This window comes from Oncorhynchus gorbuscha, linkage group LG24, assembly GCF_021184085.1.
Source record: "Oncorhynchus gorbuscha isolate QuinsamMale2020 ecotype Even-year linkage group LG24, OgorEven_v1.0, whole genome shotgun sequence".
NCBI lineage: Eukaryota > Metazoa > Chordata > Actinopteri > Salmoniformes > Salmonidae > Oncorhynchus > Oncorhynchus gorbuscha.
The window spans coordinates 44534110-44553701 of NC_060196.1; the positions used below are offsets into that span (position 1 = coordinate 44534110).

Genomic DNA, 19592 nt, shown 5'->3' on the forward strand with positions numbered 1-19592 from the left:
ATAATTACAACAGACATTTCTAATGGTAACATTCCTGTTTGAGGCTGTGTGTGTGTGTTCCAGGACATCATGGGGAAATCATTGCGGTTAATAGAACTCCAGAACATAATCATCTTGACATAAAACAGAGATGGTGGAAGGTAGAAAAGGAGAGCTCTCATAGGAGTCAGTCAGTATAACAACATTAACGGTTTACATAAACCCTATTCTACTGTCTTCAACACACACCAGCCACTAACCCCCCATATTATCTATGCGTATCTCTCAGCGGTTCTGCTGTACCAATGTCCTAATTTATACCCCTCTCTTAGTCTCTTGCTCCCTGCCTGTCACCCCCCTTCCATTTATCCCCCATTCCCTCACACAAATGTCAACCTTTATGATTCTGCAGCCCTCCCTCTCTCCACCTGTCAGCTTCCTGACCCTCCCTCCATCTGTCTCTCGGCTCAGTTTGTCCCTCTGGGACACCCTTACATCACTCCTCTGCTTTCTCTTTCCAAAACTGTGGTAGTGACAGAACTCTGGTCATTAGAGTGAAAGAGCAAGGGAGAGACAGAGAGGAAAAAGAGAGAGAAAATAATTAATGAAACACAAACGTATTTCCAGGAAAGGATGTTTAATGTCCCAGACACAATGACATCATGACTACAGAGGGGTGTGGCTAGAAAACATTTAAACATTTCACTGCTAACCCTACATGTCACAGTTGGTCACCATACAATTGATATGAGATTGTGTGTATGTCTGTGTGTAAGAGTTAGGGCTCTGTGTTTTTGTTAGAGTGTGAGTGAGGGCTGTGTGTGTGTGTATGTCTGTGTGTAAGAATTAGGGCTCTGTGTGTTTGTTAGAGTGTGAGTGAGGGCTGTGTGTGTGTGTATGTCTGTGTGTAAGAATTAGGGCTCTGTGTGTTTGTTAGAGTGTGAGTGAGGGCTGTGTGTGTATGTCTGTGCGTAAGAATTAGGGCTCTGTGTGTAAGAGTGTGAGTGAGGGCTGTGTGTGTGTGTGTGTGTATGTCTGTGTGTAAGAATTAGGGCTCTGTGTGTTTGTTAGAGTGTGAGTGAGGGCTGTGTGTGTATGTCTGTGTGTAAGAATTAGGGCTCTGTGTTTTTGTTAGAGTGTGAGTGAGGGCTGTGTGTGTGTGTAAGAATTAGGGCTCTGTGTGTTAGAGTGTGAGTGAGGGCTGTGTGTGTATGAACAGGTCTTCATCGTACAGGTCTTCAGGTAGCTGTTCGTCCTCCTCACAGAAAAATGTTGGAAACGGAGGGTTGATGTTCTTCTCCACATAAGTCGGTAGGTTAGTGTCTCTCACCTAAAACATATGATTGGACAACCATTTCAGTAACTTTATAAAACCACGTGATTGGATAAACAAAAGGTCAGTAACTTTATCTGCCAGACCAATAGAAGTGCATCGAGGAGCATGGTAAGTCTGGCTGGTGTATGTCGTACCTTTAGTAAGCAGTTCTTGTGGCCAGGAACAGAGCCATGAACATAGATAACATTATACCTGGTGTTAACTCTCCATACCTAGAGAGAGAGAGTCGTGAGTTGGTAGAAGATGTTGCTTTGGGCGTTGTGGACTAGTTAGATAGCAACATAAAGGGTTCAGGCAAGCACTCAGAATGGGACTACAAGCTGTTTTTCACACTCCTCTGATTATCCATGAAGGTGCTTACATGGACTCAGTGAATGTGTGTGTGGGGTGGGGGTGCGTACCTTTAGGCCGTGGGCAGTGTCAAACACATTTCCCATCATGCCTGGCATCTTTTTCCCTTTGAAGACTTTGGCTGGATCCTGAAGAGACACAGTTTAGTCCAAGTGTGTGTAAGTAGTGTTTTTAGTGTGTGTGTGTGTGTGTGAATGAGATGTTACATATTTATTTAGATGTATTGATTTTCCCAAAAATTTTTAAACAGTCAACAATGGTGTGTGTCTTACCCCTCCAGGTCCCGAGGCTCCAGGTCTGCGGTGTGTTTTCGTCTGGCCATGAGACGCTGGCTGGCCTTTAAACCCATACCGCTTCATCACCCCCTGAAAACCCTTACCAATACTACACACACACACACACACACACACACACACACACACACACACACACACACACACACACACACACACACACACACACAAGAACAAAGAAGAATTCTAGAACACAGAAATGGAACAATTCTCCAGAAATAGACAGACAGAGAGATGAGGGTGTAGAGCTAGACAGACAGAGATGAGGGTGTGGAGCTAGACAGACAGAGAGATGAGGGTGTGGAGCTAGACAGACAGAGAGATGAGGGTGTGGAGCTAGACAGACAGAGAGATGAGGGTGTGGAGCTAGACAGACAGAGAGATGAGGGTGTGGAGCCAGACAGACAGAGAGAGGAGGGTGTGGAGCCAGACAGACAGAGAGAGGAGGGTGTGGAGCCAGACAGACAGAGAGAGGAGGGTGTGGAGCCAGACAGACAGAGAGAGGAGGGTGTGGAGCCAGACAGACAGAGAGAGGAGGGTGTGGAGCCAGACAGACAGAGAGAGGAGGGTGTGGAGCCAGACAGACAGAGAGAGGAGGGTGTGGAGCCAGACAGACAGAGAGAGGAGGGTGTGGAGCCAGACAGACAGAGAGAGGAGGGTGTGGAGCCAGACAGACAGAGAGAGGAGGGTGTGGAGCCAGACAGACAGAGAGAGGAGGGTGTGGAGCCAGACAGACAGAGAGAGGAGGGTGTGGAGCCAGACAGACAGAGAGAGGAGGGTGTGGAGCCAGCCAGCCAGCCAGCCAGCCAGACAGACAGACAGCCAGACAGACAGACAGAGAGATGAGGGTGTGGAGCCAGACAGACAGACAGAGAGAGCAGGGTGTGGAGCCAGGCAGACAGACAGACAGACAGACAGACAGACAGACAGACAGACAGACAGACAGACAGACAGACAGACAGAGAGACAGAGAGACAGAGAGACAGAGAGACAGAGAGACAGACAGAGAGACAGACAGACAGCCAGACAGCCAGACAGAGAGATGAGGGTGTGGAACCAGACAGACAGACAGAGAGATGAGGGTGTGGAGCCAGACAGACAGACAGAGAGATGAGGGTGTGGAGCCAGACAGACAGACAGAGAGATGAGGGTGTGGAGACATAACTCACGTTTTGGCTGTGACATCTACATATTGTCCTGGACGGAAGTGTGCTGCATAGAGAGGAGTGCCTTGAGTGGAGACACACAGAGAGAGATAGGGTTTAACAGTGTAGTTGGATTCAGTACCTAGTTTGATGATGGCAGTGTGTTTATGTGTGTGCGTGTTTTCATATAGTCTCTGTGTATATGGTGTGAGTGGATCACAAGCGGCATGAATAGAATGGTATCAAACACGTTTTCCATATATTCCTGGCATCATTATGAGCCATCTTCCACTCACTAGTTTGCTATGGTGTATATATAGCCGGTTTGATGATGTCGGTGCGTGTATATATAGCCGGTTTGATGATGTCGGTGCGTGTATATATAGCCGGTTTGATGATGTCGGTGCGTGTATATATAGCCGGTTTGATGATGTCGGTGCGTGTATATATAGCCGGTTTGATGATGTCGGTGCGTGTATATATAGCCGGTTTGATGATGTCGGTGCGTGTATATATAGCCGGTTTGATGATGTCGGTGCGTGTATATATAGCCGGTTTGATGATGTCGGTGCGTGTATATATAGCCGGTTTGATGATGTCGGTGCGTGTATATATAGCCGGTTTGATGATGTCGGTGCGTGTATATATAGCCGGTTTGATGATGTCGGTGCGTGTATATATACCCGGTTTATAGCGGTTTGATGTCGGTGCGTGTATATATAGCCGGTTTGATGATGTGCGTGTATATATAGCCGGTTTGATGCGTGCGTGTATATATAGCCGGTTTGATGATGTCGGTGCGTGTATATATAGCCGGTTTGATGATGTCGGTGCGTGTATATATAGCCGGTTTGACGATGTCGGTGCGTGTATATATAGCCGGTTTGACGATGTCGGTGCGTGTATATATAGCCGGTTTGACGATGTCGGTGCGTGTATATATACCCGGTTTGACGATGTCGGTGCGTGTGTATATACCCGGTTTGACGATGGTGATGGGGTGTGTATATACCCGGTTTGACGACGGTGATGGGGTGTGTATGTACCCGGTTTGACGACGGTGATGGGGTGTGTATGTACCTGGTTTGACGACGGTGATGGGGTGTGTGTATGTACCTGGTTTGACGACGGTGTGTGTGTATGTACCTGGTTTGATGACGGTGATGGGGTGTGTGTATGTACCTGGTTTGACGACGGTGTGTGTATGTACCTGGTTTGACGACGGTGTGTGTATGTACCTGGTTTGACGACGGTGTGTGTATGTACCTGGTTTGACGACGGTGTGTGTATGTACCTGGTTTGACGACGGTGTGTGTATGTACCTGGTTTGACGACGGTGTGTGTATGTACCTGGTTTGACGACGGTGTGTGTATGTACCTGGTTTGACGACGGTGTGTGTATGTACCTGGTTTGACGACGGTGTGTGTATGTACCTGGTTTGACGACGGTGTGTGTATGTACCTGGTTTGACGACGGTGTGTGTATGTACCTGGTTTGACGACGGTGTGTGTATGTACCTGGTTTGACGACGGTGTGTGTATGTACCTGGTTTGACGACGGTGTGTGTATGTACCTGGTTTGACGACGGTGTGTGTATGTACCTGGTTTGACGACGGTGTGTGTATGTACCTGGTTTGACGACGGTGTGTGTATGTACCTGGTTTGACGACTGGGTGTGTGTGTACCTGGTTTGACGACGGTGTGTGTGTGTACCTGGTTTGACGACGGTGTGTGTGTGTACCTGGTTTGACGACGGTGTGTGTATGTACCTGGTTTGACGACGGTGTGTGTATGTACCTGGTTTGACGACGGTGTGTGTATGTACCTGGTTTGACGACGGTGTGTGTATGTACCTGGTTTGACGACGGTGTGTGTATGTACCTGGTTTGACGATGGTGTGTGTATATACTTGGTTTGATGATGGTGTGTGTATGTACCTGGTTTGATGATGGTGTGTGTATATACCTGGTTTGATGATAGCATTGTCAGAGACTTTAAAGGTGGTGACTTTCTGTTTAGGAGGAACTCCAGCCAACCTAAACATCTCCATCTCTTCATCTGTCTTCTACAGGGTGAGCGAGCGAGAGAGTAAGAGGGGAAAGGGTAAATTAACTACTTTATACACTATTGCTTTAAACAGTGTTCCTTCGAACTTACATAGAAGGGCGATGCATTCTTCCCTCCCACCATTAGGGCAGCAGTGTGTCCATCGTACTCCTCTTTAGACAGGTAATTCAACACATGGCAATCCTGCACCTACAACACACACACACACCACCACCTGTGACTTTGGTTTGACTGGGTGTGAGAGATTGTGACCGTGTGGTGTCTGTCATGCGTGTTACCTGCAGCATGGTCACCACGTGTCTCTCTCCTGTTTTGGTCCAGACTGGGGCCATGCCCAACTTCACTGCAACTAGCCCTACTCGCCGACTCTCTGGATTAATACACACATTAATACTCCCACCCACCCACCCAAGCACAAATGAAAAACCAATAGCCATCACACACCACACAGTAAACACACACACCCTTTGTCCATTCTTGTCTGGGCCAGGGCTCATCCTTCAGTGGGTGGAGCTTAGCAGCTATCTGTCGATTATACTCCTCTCCCAGACTCTTCCTGGAAAATATGCAAGAATGCAATTCATTCAATACTTATTACATATATTTTACAGTACTTCCGATGTATTGGTGGAATACACACACATGACCAACCTCATATAGGATTTATTATCCTCTGTCAGATGCTCCTCCCACCATGTTGTAGTCTTCACTGCCCGAACACTCTGAAAGAGACAGCTGTAGACAGAGAAAATGATGATTAGGTATGATACAGCCGGGGGCACATAGACTTTTATTGGTTTTGGTTAGAAAGGGGTAAGATATAGCAGTTGGATAGCTAGGTAACGTTACCTTGATAACCCCAATGCGGATTTTTGTCTATAAACTACTTCCGAGGTAGCTAACGTTAATTTAAGTAATTTGAGTGAACTAGTCAGCTAACCCTTTCATTTGGGATTCCGTAGGCAGTGGCTCTGTTGGCTGTCACATCAGCTGACTATTTAGCTTTGGGACACAACATTGGGAGTCCCGATGCCTAAACCTAAGTTAAAGTAACTTATTAACGTTATCTAGAACTACAAATCTAACTAACGTTAACTGACTAAAACTACAGTTTCTAGTTGCCAGCTAGCCGTCTTTCACAAAAACAGCAGTGCTAACTAACTACCTTTCACAACAACTACCGTATCGTTAGCTAAAGTAGAGCCTACAGGTAACGTTAGCTAGCTACTGTAGTGCGTCAATGTTACCTGTCGGCTGCTGCTACCGCTCTGGTTCGTCCCGCTAGCACACGTGCTCCTCTGTAGAGAAGAAATCGGCCGGTCCACGCGGCCATTCTTTTATTATTTCACTCACGAAGCTAACGTTACCGAAAAAAACTCAAATGTGGAAAAATGCTTCAATTTAGCAGCAATCCCATGACTTCATGCCTGTGCTCTGCTGTGAAATGTCACCCTGAGGGTTTCCGGTACGGCTCGGAAATAATTCCGCAGGTGCTCGGAAATGTAGTTCCGCTTCATGGATTGTACTAATTCAGTGCCTTCAAATCAACATTATGGAGAACAATTAAACAACTGGGAACTCTGGAAAAATATATACAATCATGATGATGTCAGTGATCTTCAGGTCGTAGCTCTAAAAAGAGACCCACGTTCCGAGTTGGATGAAAGTTCAAAACGTATTTTCCCAATCGTAGCTGTTTATCCCAAGTTCCCAGTTGTCTTGAACTCACTAAAGAAGTCAGATTTTGCATTTCCGAGTTAACAGCTGTTTTGAGCAATGCACAAATCATGCTTCATTGACAGCATGGCTGTTTATTTTAAACTAGGAAAAGAGACCATTTTTTTATTTTAGCTTTATTTAACTAGGCAAGTCAGTTAAGAACAAATTCTTATTTTCAATGACGGCCTAGGAACAGTGGGTTAACTGCCTGTTCAGGGGCAGAACGACAGATTTGTACCTTGTCAGCTCAGGGGTTTGAACTTGCAACCTTCCAGTTACTAGTCCAACGCTCTAACCACTAGGCTACCCTGGTGCCACACAGCCACTCCACTGAATAGCAGGCTAATGATTGCTTTGCAATGCTTGCAGTTAGCCACTGATTCCTTCCAACCACTCATTGCTGAATTTGCGATTTCCAACTTGTCGTGTAATGTTTATGTCCAATGGCCGATGAGCACCGATACGTTTTACCTATAATTTATCTTCATTATTTATCTTCATATGACAAGGATTAAAAAGGGATGGCCAGTAGAATGTCAACTTGATTCATGATGACGACTGCTAGCTAAGATTTTGAAAGTATGATGTAACTTCTAATGTAACTCTAAGACAGCAGCCACGGGGCTTGAATTTTCTAGCTCCACCCTTAGACTTGTTGGTGACGTAGTGTCCCTATGAGTGACAGAACACTGAGCCAATCACGACACAATGCTCCGTATTTTCTGCTGGCTTGCCCCACTACCACAGAAGCACTGAGCTAGACTGAAACACCTGCATTTTGGAGCTACCTTACTCAAGAAAACAAAAAAGAGACCATTTTTGTCTTTATTAACTCAATGATATATATATATTTTTTACATTGTTTGCAAACTGATATGTGACACGTATTGATTCCAAAATAACATTAAAAACAGGACAACATGATGGGTCGCCACTGCACACATACACCATGGTAGGACATGGTTAGGAATATATTGCCTTTTTCGAGTTTACATTGTGATTTTTTTTTTACCACGCGTTTCCAGTCAGTGGTAAGTCTTATCAACAAATTCTGGTTTGCAAAGGGGGTCTTGCTGAGAAGGGATGTGTAGATACATGTGAGCCAGTGGGTTTGATGGTTGACAGAGATGGCTGGTTGATGATGGATAAAGTAAGGTCTTGGTGATTTTGAACAGGGCATAAAATGTCCAGGACCTCACCCTCCTCCTCTCTCTCTCACCTCTTCCTGCTTCCTGTCTTCCTCCCTCCTTCCTACTAGGGTCCTGAGTTGTACAGAACATCCTCCTACTCTTCTCCTCCTCCCTCTTTCCACTCGCTCCATCCCAGAGAACTCAAGTTCTTGAGAGAGCTTTATTGGAGAAATCGGTGTCCATGTTCAGAATACTGATGATGCCAGTCGGAATGGGGATTATTCCCAGTGTTCTGATGCATTGAGCTTGTCCTTGTGGTTCACATGAAGATGAAAGAAAGAAAGAAAGAAAGAAAGAAAGAAAGAAAGACAGACAGACAGACAGACAGACAGACAGACAGACAGACAGACAGACAGACAGACAGACAGACAGACAGACAGACAGACAGACAGACAGACAGACAGACAGACAGACAGACAGACAGACAGACAGACAGACAGACAGACAGACAGACAGACAGACAGACAGACAGACAGACAGACATAAACAGACAGACATAAACAGACAGACAGACAGACTGACAGATAAACAGACCGACACAGTCACACAGAGACAAGGGCATCTGGGAAACAATAGTACATGATGTGATCTGGTCTGTATACAGTAAATACAGTGATCTGGTCTGTAATACAGTCAAGTGCCTAATCCACAGAAACATCAGACACACACACACACACACACACACACACACACACACACACACACACACACACACACACACACACACACACACACACACACACACACACACACACACACACACACACACACACACACACACACACACACACACACACACACACACAACGAAGGTTATGAAATTAGTACAATTGTTATGATCTATTTATTTAGCAAACTCTCAACAAACCTGTAGAAAAGGAAGTATATAACACAGCTTATAGTATACAACCCTAACCCCTTAAAAGCCACACTCTGTAAGATGTGCAAACCATCAAAGAGTGGGCCACCAACAAAAACAACAGAGAACATTCATCCAATGACATTTTTACATGCAAATAGCATTTCATTCTATATGAAATATATCATTAGTGCTGAAGGAATTACATTCCATGACAGCAACATCACTCTAAACATGATTTGAAGCTATACATTATTTGTTTACAAAGTCTTCTATGTTACCAAAACCCTAGACAATGGAGAAATACTGTATGTTATTATACGTCTCTTACTAATCTCTATTTAGCCTATGCTGTATGTAATAATGTTCAAATCTTAAAAGTCACCTTTAAAAGGTGTGTGTGTGTCTACAAGTGTATATGTTTGTGTGCATATGTATGTTATGTATATACAAACCGACTATGTGATATAATGTAAGATATAAAACCCATTGGGCCAGCATGCAGTAATACACTATGTAATGCTCTATGACATAATTTCCGGTCACAACTTGTAGACTTGTTAACGTGTTGCTGTGCAGTTTGTTTGCTAACCTTACTTTGCTACCTGCCAACTTTACAGTTTTTACTTTTTAATTACCGTTTTATATTTTTTTTATTCATTCAACTTTTTCATCCCGGACTTGGTTCGTCAGGACCTCCACCAGCCGAAGCTAGGTATTAACATTAACATGATGCCCTCTAATTGCAGTCGCTGTACTCATAATATACAGGAGACTGATCACCTTACGGCGAGGATAGCTGAGCTGCAAGCCCAGCTTCAGATGCAATCGTTAGGCAAGGGTCATTTCAGTGTAGGAAAGGATGAAACAGTGTCTGTGCCACCAATAAGTACAGATAGTAACGTTAGTATAAATCCCCTCGCACGGTCCCCGCAGCCGGACAATTTTCTCATGGCTTCTGGAGGGAAATGCTGTAGGAATGCTCAACCGGTGTCGCTCATTCAGCCGACAGAAACTTTAAACCGGTTCTCCCCATTAAGCAACGGGTCAGAGGCCGAGCCTTCTCTGGTCTCTCCTCCTCCCGTTACGGGGTCTGAGACGCAGAAGCCTCCCACCATTAGCTCTGACAATTTGAAAACCCTAGTCATTGGCGACTCCATTACCCGCAGTATTAGACTTAAAACGAATCATCCAGCGATCATACACTGTTTACCAGGGGGCAGGGCTACTGACGTTAAGGCTAATCTGAAGATGATGTTGGCTAAGGCTAAAACTGGCGAGTGTAGAGAGTATATGGATATTGTTATCTACTTCAGCACCAAGAGGGCACCAAGCGCAACATAGCTTCAGCGTGTAAATCAGCTAGAAAGATGTGTCGGTATCGAGTAATTATCTCTGGCCCCCTCCCAGTTAAGGGGAGTGATGAGCTCTACAGCGTCTCACAACTCAATCACTGGTTGAAAACTGTTTTCTGCCCCTCCCAAAAGATAGAATTTGTAGATAATTGGCCTTCTTTCTGGGACTCAACCACAAACAGTACCAAGCCTGGCCTGCTGAGGAATGATGGACTCCATCCAAGCTGGAGGGGTGCTCCCATCTTATCTATGAACATAGACAGGGCTCTAACTCCCATAGCTCCACAATGAGATAGGGTGCAGGCCAGGCAGCCGGCCAGTTTAGTGGATTCTGCCAATAGCACAGTCAGTGTAGTCAGTTCAGCTATCCCCATTGAGACCGTGTCTGTACCTCGATCTAGGTTGGGCAAAACTAAACATGTCAGTGTTCGCAATATCACTGGAATAAAGACCTCCTCCATTCCTGTCATTATTGAAAGAGATTGTGATATCTCACATTTCAAAATAGGGCTACTTAATATTAGATCCCTCACTTCCAAGGCAGTTATAATCAATGAAATAATCACTGGTCATTCTCTTGATGTGATTGGCCTGACTAAAACATGGCTTAAGCCTGATGTATTTATTGTGTTAAATGAGGCCTCACCTCCTGGTTACACGAGTGACCATATCCCAAGTACATCCCGCAAAGGCAGAGGTGTTGCTAACATTCACGATAGCAAATGTCAATTTACAACAACAAAAAAAGACTGCGTTTTCGTCTTTTGAGCTTCTAGTCATGAAATCTAAGCAGCCAACTCAATTATAGCTACTGTTTACAGGCCTCCTGGGCCATATACAGTGTGCCTCACTGAGTTACCTGAATTCCTACCTTGTAGTCATGGCAGAAAATATTAAACATTTTAATATTCACATGGAAAAGTCCACAGACCCACTCCAAAAGGCTTTCGGAGCCATCATTGGGTTTTGTCCAACATGTCTCCGGACCTACTCACTGCCACAGTCATTATCCCGTGGAATAAATGTTGTGGATTTTAATGTTTTTACTCATAATCCTGGACTATCAGACCACCATTTTATTACGTTTTCAATCGCAACAAATAATCTGCTCAGATCCCAACCAAGGATCATCAAAAGCCGTGCGATAAATTCTCAGACAAGCCAAAGATTCACCATTCCAGACTCCCTCCACCTACCCAAGGACGTCAGAGCACAACAATCAGATAACCACCTATCTGAGGAACTCAATTCAACCTTGCGTAATACCCTAGATCCAGTCGCACCCCAAATAACTAAAAACATTTGTCATAAGAAACTAGCTCCCTGGTATACAGAAAATACCCGAGCCCTGAAGCAAGCTTCTAGAAAATTGGAATGGAAATGACGCAACACCAAACTGGAAGTCTTCCGACTAGCTTGGAAAGACAGTACCGTGCAGTATCGAAGAGCCCTCACTGCTGCTCGATCATCCTATTTTTCCAAGTTAATTGAGGAAAATAAGATACTGTTGCGAAGTTAACTAAAAAGCAGCATTCCTCAAGAGAGGATGACTTTCACTTCAGCAGTGATAAATTCATGAACTTCTTTGACGAAAAGATCATGATCATTAGAAAGCAAATTACGGGCTCCTCTTTAGATCTGCCTATTCCTCCAAAGCTCAGTTGTCCTGAGTCTGCACAACACTGCCAAGACCTAGGATCATGTGAGACACACAAGTCTTTTAATGCTATATCTCTTGACACATTGATGAAAATAATCATGGCCCCTAAACCTTCAAGCTGCATACTGGAACCTATTCCAACTAAACTACTCCTATACTAAACTACTCCTACGGCTCTCTATCCACCGGATGTGTACCAAACTCACTAAAGGTCGCAGAAATAAAGCCTCTTCTGAAAAAGCAAAACCTTGACCAAGAAAATATTTTTAAAACTATTGGCCTATATCGAACCTCCCATTCCTCTCAAACATTTAAGAAAAAGCTGTTGCACAGCAACTCACTGCCTTCCTGAAGACAAACAATGTATACAAAATGCTTCAGTCTGGTTTTAGACCCCATCACAGCACTGAGACTGCACTTGTAAAGATGTTAAATTACCTTATAATGGCATCAGACCGAGTCTCTGCATCTGTCCTTGTGCTCCTAGACCTTAGTGCTGCTTTTGATACCATCGATCACCACATTCTTTTGTAGAGATTGGAAACCCAAATGGTCTACACGGACAAGTTCTGGCCTGGTTTAGATCTTATCTGTAGGAAAGATATCAGTTTGTCTCTGTCAATGGTTTGTCCTCTGACAAATCAACTGTAAATGTCGGTGTTCCTCGAGGCTCCGTTTTAGGACCACTATTGTTTTCACTATATATTTCACCTCTTGGTGATGTCATTCGGAAACATAATGTTAACTTTCACTGCTATGCGGACGACACACAGCTGTACATTTCAATGAAACATGGTGAAGCCCCAAAATTGCCCTCCCTTGGAAGCCTGTGTTTCAGACATAAGGAAGTGGATGGCGGCAAATGTTCTACTTTTAAACTCAGACAAAACAGAGATGCTTGTTCTAGGTCCCAAGAAACAAAGAGATCTTCTGTTGAATATGACAATTAATCTTGATGGTTGTACAGTCGTCTCAAATAAAACTGTGAAGAACCTTGGCGTTACTCTGGACCCTGATCTCTCTTTTGACGAACATATCAAGACTGTTTCAAGGACAGCTTTTTCCATCTACGCAACATTGCAAAAATCAGAAACTTTCTGTCCAAAAATGATGCAGAAAAATGTATCCATGCTTTTGTCATTTCTAGGTTAGACTACTGCAATGCTCTACTTTCCGGGTACCCGGATAAAGCACTAAATAAACTTCAGTTAGCGCTAAACACAGCTGCTAGAATCTTGACTAGAACCAAAAGATTTGATCATATTACTCCAGTGCTAGCCTCTCTACACTGGCTTCCTGTGAAGGCTAGGGCTTATTTCAAGGTTTTACTGCTAACCTACAAAGCATTACATGGGCTTGCTCCAACGTATCTTTCCGATTTGGTCCTGCCGTACATACCGACACAAGACGCAGGCGTCCTTACTGTCCCTAGAATTTCTAAGCAAACAGCTGGAGGCAGGGCTTTCCCCAATAAAGCTAAATTTTTATGGAATGGTCTGCCTACTCATGTGAGAGACGCAGACTCGGTCTCGACCTTTAAGTCTTTATTGAAGACTCATCTCTTCAGTAGGTCCTATGATTGAGTGTAGTCTGGCCCAGGAGTGTGAAGGTGAATGGAAAGGCACTGGAGCAACAAACCGCCCTTCTGTCTCTGACTGGCCGGTTCCCCTCTCTCCACTGGGATTCACTGCCTCAAACCCTATTACAGGGGCTGAGTCACTGACTTACTGGTGCTTTTCCATGCCGTCCCTAGGAGGGGTGCGTCACTTGAGTGGGTTTAGTCATTGACGTGATCTTCCTGTCCGGGTTGGTGCCCCCCCTCGGGTTCGTGCCGTGGGGGAGATCTTCGTGGGCTATACTCAGCCTTGTCTCAGGATAGTATGTTGGTGGTTGAAGATATCCCTCTTGTGGTGTGGGGGCTGTGCTTTGGCAAAGTGTTATATCCTGCCTGTTTGGCCCTGTCTGGGGGTATCGTCAGACGGGGCCACAGTGTGTCCTGACCCCTCCTGTCTCAGCCTCCATTATTTATGCTGCAATAGTTTATGTGTCAGGGGGCTAGGGTCAGTCTGTTATATCTGGAGTATTTCTCCTGCCTTATCCGGTGTCCTGTGTGAATTTAAGTATGCTCTCTCTAATTCTCTCTCTTCTCTCCCTCTCCTTCTCCTTCTCACTCTCCTGCCTCAGGAATACCTGGCCTGATGACTCCTTACTGTCCTCAGTCCGACTGGTCGTGCTGCTGCTCCAGTTTCAACTGTTCTGCCTGCGGCTATGGAACCCTGACCTGTTCACCAGACGTGCCACCTTGTCCCAGACCTGCTGTTTTCAACTCTCTAGAGACAGCAGTAGCAGTAGAGAAACTCTGAATGATCGTTATAATCTCCACCCGGCACAGCCAGAAGGAGACTGGCCACCCCTCATAGCCTGCTTCCTTTCTAGATTTCTTCCTAGGTTCCGGCCTTTCTAAACACATTTGAATGATTGATAGTTAAACCCACCAAACTACTTCTCTGAGCTACACTACTGTATGCAGGGTGTATGGGTGAGTATGTATTAGTTTGTGTTTATAACATGTGTATGTGTGTGTGTTTAATGTGTGTGTGATGAATACGTGTGTATGTGTGTGGTCAGGGGCTGAAGGGTCTGGTAGATTCGTCGTAGTCAGACAGACATTTGGGATGGATTCCTTTGGCATTGTAGTAATCCACCACCTGATTGGGCACCTCTGCTAGCACACTCTTAGCTAGCGCAGCCGGGGACGCCTGGGGAGACACACACACACCAACACACACACAAACACAGATATTATACACACACTTGCGAGTGCACTGACTCCTCAAAGACTTTCACTGTCTGTTATTTAAACTTTACAGTGATTACACCAACCCCTTTGTCTGTTTCTCTCTCCCCTCTCTCTCCCTCTATCCCTCCCTCCCTTTCTCTCTCTCCCGCTTCCCTTCCTCTCTCTCCCTCTGTCCCTCCCTCCCTCTTTTTCCCGCTCCCCTTCCTCTCTCTCCCTCTGTCCCTCCCTCCCTCTCTCTCCCGCTCCCCTTCCTCTCTCTCCCTCTGTCCCTCCCTCCCTCTCTCTCCCGCTCCCCTTCCTCTCTCTCTCCCTCTGTCCCTCCCTCCCTCTCTCTCCCTCCTCCCCTTCCTCTCTCTCCCTCTGTCCCTCCCTCCCTCTCTCTCCCGCTCCCCTTCCTCTCTCTCCCTCTGTCCCTCCCTCCCTCCCTCTCTCTCTCCTGCTCCCCTTCCTCTCTCTCCCGCTCCCCTTCCTCTCACTCCCTCTGTCCCTTCCTCCCTCTCTCTCCCGCTCCCCTTCCTCTCTCTCCCTCTGTCCCTCCCTCCCTCTCTCTCCCGCTCCCCTTCCTCTCTCTCCCTCTGTCCCTCCCTCCCTCTCTCTCCCGCTCCCCTTCCTCTCACTCCCTCTGTCCCTCCCCTCCCTCTCTCTCCCGCTCCCCTTCCTCTCACTCCCTCTATCCCTCCCTCCCTCTCTCTCTCTCCCGCTCCCCTTCCTCTCTCTCCCCTCGGTCTCTCTCTATCCCTCCCTCCCTCTCTCTCCCGCTCCCCTTCCTCTCACTCCCTCTGTCCCTCCCTCCCTCTCTCTCCTGCTCCCCTTCCTCTCTCTCCCTCTGTCCCTCCCTCCCTCTCTCTCCCGCTCCCCTTCCTCTCACTCCCTCTGTCCCTCCCTCCCTCTCTCTCCCGCTCCCCTTCCTCTCTCTCCCTCTGTCCCTCCCTCCCTCTCTCTCCCGCTCCCCTTCCTCTCACTCCCATCTACCTGTTATTACTAGGTCTCTCAAGGTCTTTGTCTTTCTGATGCTCATTGAAAGGAAACTACAGGGCAGAAAATCCCCTCTCTTTAACCTCCTCTCCCTCTCTCTTCTCCCTATTCTGTCTCTCTATAGCTGTTCTGCTTGGAGCATGTGAAGTAATTATTTGATTTCTCCGCCTGTCAAAATTGAAATACATCATGACACACACATGCAAATACACTCACACACATGGGCACGCACATACACTTGCACACACATACACAGACAGACACACACAGAGACAAACACAGAGACAAACACATGCACGCACACACACATAGCCAATGGATAAATTTGTTTTGACCAGCGCAGCTAGACCACGTCACTGCTCGTTATTCATACACACATACACACACGCACGCACAGACAATCACACAGACTTACGTGTTTGAAATCTTTGAAGGGAACAAACTGGACAATGTCTCTGAGAACAGGTTCTCCTTTTGGGGACCTGAAAAAACATTACCCTATTATATAATTAATTATTTAACTAATTATGAGTTATTACATGAACATCATAAATGTTCTTATTAAAGAGACCGACAGACAGACATGCAGAGAGGTATAACAGACTAACCTGAGTATTCCATCGTCTCCATCCAGCATCTGCATGTCACTGAAGTCAGCGTTTCCCACTCCTACTATGATGACAGACATGGGTAGGTGGGAAGCATGTACTATAGCTTCTCTAGTGTCAGCCATGTCTGTTATCACTCCATCTGTTAGGATCAATAGGATGAAATACTCCTAGAGAGGAGAGAAGAGAGAGAAAGAGAGAGAGAGAGAGAGAGAGAGAGAGAGAGAGAGAGAGAGAGAGAGAGAGAGAGAGAGAGAGAGGGAGTGAGAGGGAGAGAGCGAGGGAGAGAGAGAGAGAGAGAGAGAGAGAGAGAGAGAGAGAGAGAGAGAGAGAGAGAGAGAGAGAGTGACAGAGAGAGAGAGACAGAGACAGAGAGAGAGAGAGCGAGGCAGAAGAGAGAATGAAGGAGGCACTGGTTCAAATGTAGTGTTTAGTCTGTCGACAGGTTCAGAACAAAAATATTCCAAATATTATATTCAGCCAGCAGATGTTGTGATTTGTCAAAAGAAAGGAGCCGTTTATCTGGGTAATGTGTGTGTAACGTTTATACAAAATGATGAATGATCACTGATCTCTGTCTTACCATAGCTTCCATAGTGTGCATCTCCTCTGAGGCAGAAGAAGCAACTTTCTGTATGATGGGAGCAATGTTGGTCGGTCCGTACAGCTGGATCTTAGGGAGACAGGCCTGGTAGGCTTCCACCACACCCTGGATACCTGAAACACACACCCACACACACACACACACACACACACACACACACACACACACACACACACACACACACACATGCACGCACACCCACACAAACGCAAACACACAGTTAAAAAAGAAACATGTGATTTCCCCAACTCCACAGTAGTGAAGTAGCTCAAACATTCTCCTTCTTTTCTACTGAACAAGGAAACCTGTCTTTGCAGATAACACACAGTTGGTGTATTTAAGATTTCGGCTCACACGCACACACACGCACACACACGCACGCACGCACGCACGCACGCACGCACGCACGCACACACACACACACACACACACACACACACACACACACACACACGCAACCATGCAACCACGCAACCACGCACACACACACGCACGCAACCACGCACACACGCACGCACGCACACACTCACGCACACTCACGCAACCACAACCACGCACACACAGATACACACACACACATTCCACCAAGCCAGGTGTCTAAAGTGTGTATGGGGGCTCATTTCACACATTCAGATTAGTGTTTTAGAGGCTCAGCTAAAAATACCATCTCCCACCCATACCAGCTGTACAGTGTGTGTGTGTGTGTGTGTGTGTGTGTGTGTGTGTGTGTGTGTGTGTGTGTGTGTGTGTGTGTGTGTGTGTGTGTGTGTGTGTGTGTGTGTGTGTGTTAGAGGTGTGACAGGCGTGATGCTCACCGGAACATTCCGGATTGTCTTCATCAAAGTTCACGGCAAAATCGTGTGACACCTGAAAATATGTGAGAGGGGAGTTTAAACACACACAGACACACACCTCCCAACATAGTGTGATATTTTCTAGCATGGTCACACCGTTTTGAAGATCAACTAGATGACTCCACAACAGCACTCCCCAGACATCTCCAGATCCGTTTTGATTGAATATCTCTAACCTTAAAGTCAGGTGGGATCTGAGCTCCAAACCCAAAAACTGGAAACATCTTGTCACTAGAGAGCGAGAGAGAGGAGATGGAGAGAGAGAAATAGAGACAGACAGAGAGAGAGAGATTCACAAATAACTAATATGAAGCAATGTGGAACTGTTTGCCCAAACCAAACATGCTAGATGCAATCATCACAATTGTCCTATTACAGCTCATTGATTAGGCTATTGATAATATAGATAATTGATAAGTTACCTGTCGTAGTCTTGACATATTTCTCCCACAGCCACCAGGGCTTTCAGGTACTCATTGGGCTGGTACGGATGGATGTAGTGGAGAGAACAGCTGTTTCCGGGGTCTCCATTTGATGCTGTAAAGTCTATGGCCACCTGGGATACACACACACAATATAAAGGTTGGAACCAAGTCACTATGGTGATATGACCATTTCATACGGAGATAAATCAGACATCATCTGGCTGCATTCAACCACACACTTTACTTTACTGACTTTATTGTCCACATAGGGACATTTTGTTGCAGTGTCATGTACACGTTTAAAGTGGCGTTTAAATACAAAACAAATTGACAATACAACTTTCATAACAGTTACATAGCAATAAAAAAAGACTAGACTGCTGGCCTTACTGGGTCGACAGGAACATTAGCCTGCTAGCCTTACTGTGTTGATAGGAACATTAGCCTGCTAGCCTTACTGTGTTGATAGGAACATTAGCCTGCTAGGCTTACTGAGTTGACAGGAACATTAGCCTGCTAGGCTTACTGAGTTGATAGGAACATTAGCCTGCTAGCCTTACTGAGTTGATAGGAACATTAGCCTGCTAGGCTTACTGAGTTGATAGGAACATTAGCCTGCTAGCCTTACTGAGTTGATAGGAACATTAGCCACAGCTATTTAGTTGATAGGATCATTAGCCCTAGCCAAATGATTGATAGAACATTTTCCTGCTAGCCAACTGAGTTGACAGGAACATTAGCCCAGCTAGGGGAGGAGCTCAAAGTCCTGGCACAAATGATTGTCTAGTTCTAAAATTTTTTGTGAGCCTTGGGGGTGCCCTGACCTAAAGAGCTCATCCAGGCCTGTCTGTTTGACTCCTAGTACATTGCAGAGGGCCTAAAGATCTCATCCAGGCCTGTCTGTTTGACTGAGCCTTGGGAGGGCCCTGACCTTAAAGATCTCATCCAGGCCTGTCTGTTTGACTCCAAGTACCTTGGGGAGGGCCCTGACCTTAAAGATCTCATCCAGGCCTGTCTGTTTGACTCCAAGTACCTTGCGGAGGGCCCTGACCTTAAAGATCTCATCCAGGCCTGTCTGTTTGACTCCAAGTACCTTGGGGAGGGCCCTGACCTTAAAGATCTCATCCAGGCCTGTCTGTTTGACTCCAAGTACCTTGCGGTACCTTGCGGGGCCCTGACCTTAAAGATCTCATCCAGGCCTGTCTGTTTGACTCCAAGTACCTTGGGGAGGGCCCTGACCTTAAAGATCTCATCCAGGCCTGTCTGTTTGACTCCAAGTACCTTGCGGAGGGCCCTGACCTTAAAGATCTCATCCAGGCCTGTCTGTTTGACTCCAAGTACTTTGCGGAGGGCCCTGACCTTAAAGATCTC

General features: G+C 46.0%; 2 protein-coding genes across 2 annotated transcripts in view; both read right to left on the bottom strand.

Moving 5' to 3' along the window:
• Positions 1-599: 599 nt before the first annotated feature.
• Positions 600-6659, bottom strand: mrpl3 (mitochondrial ribosomal protein L3). The gene is made up of 11 exons (XM_046326632.1): positions 6420-6659; positions 5824-5907; positions 5637-5728; positions 5451-5542; positions 5263-5361; positions 5071-5170; positions 3129-3189; positions 1939-2050; positions 1717-1794; positions 1450-1527; positions 600-1309 (listed from the first exon to the last, which is right to left on the bottom strand). Exons 1-11 carry the CDS (start codon positions 6503-6505, stop codon positions 1163-1165), a joined length of 1029 nt encoding a protein of 342 aa, XP_046182588.1. The 5' UTR covers positions 6506-6659; the 3' UTR covers positions 600-1162.
• Positions 6660-14306: 7647 nt separating this feature from the next.
• The window catches only part of cpne4b (copine IVb), a 16033-nt gene continuing 10747 nt past the window's right edge, over positions 14307-19592 (bottom strand). The window contains exons 12-18 of the mRNA XM_046327144.1: positions 18219-18352; positions 17973-18027; positions 17758-17809; positions 16922-17055; positions 16339-16508; positions 16146-16212; positions 14307-14714 (exon numbers count right to left, since the gene is read on the bottom strand). Coding sequence (XP_046183100.1) covers positions 14580-14714; positions 16146-16212; positions 16339-16508; positions 16922-17055; positions 17758-17809; positions 17973-18027; positions 18219-18352 — 747 coding nt within the window. The 3' untranslated portion in view covers positions 14307-14579. The remainder of the gene's footprint in view (positions 14715-16145; positions 16213-16338; positions 16509-16921; positions 17056-17757; positions 17810-17972; positions 18028-18218; positions 18353-19592) is intronic.

Excerpts from the sequence above, each read along its gene's own strand:
- mrpl3 (XM_046326632.1), bottom strand. The coding sequence starts at position 6,505 with ATGGCCGCGTGGACCGGCCGATTTCTTCTCTACAGAGGAGCACGTGTG. Across the intron at positions 1,528-1,716 it reads ACACTGCCCACGGCCTAAAG|GTATGGAGAGTTAACACCAG; the intron begins GTACGCACCCCC and ends CTCTCTCTCTAG. Across the intron at positions 1,310-1,449 it reads ACAAGAACTGCTTACTAAAG|GTGAGAGACACTAACCTACC; the intron begins GTACGACATACA and ends CATATGTTTTAG.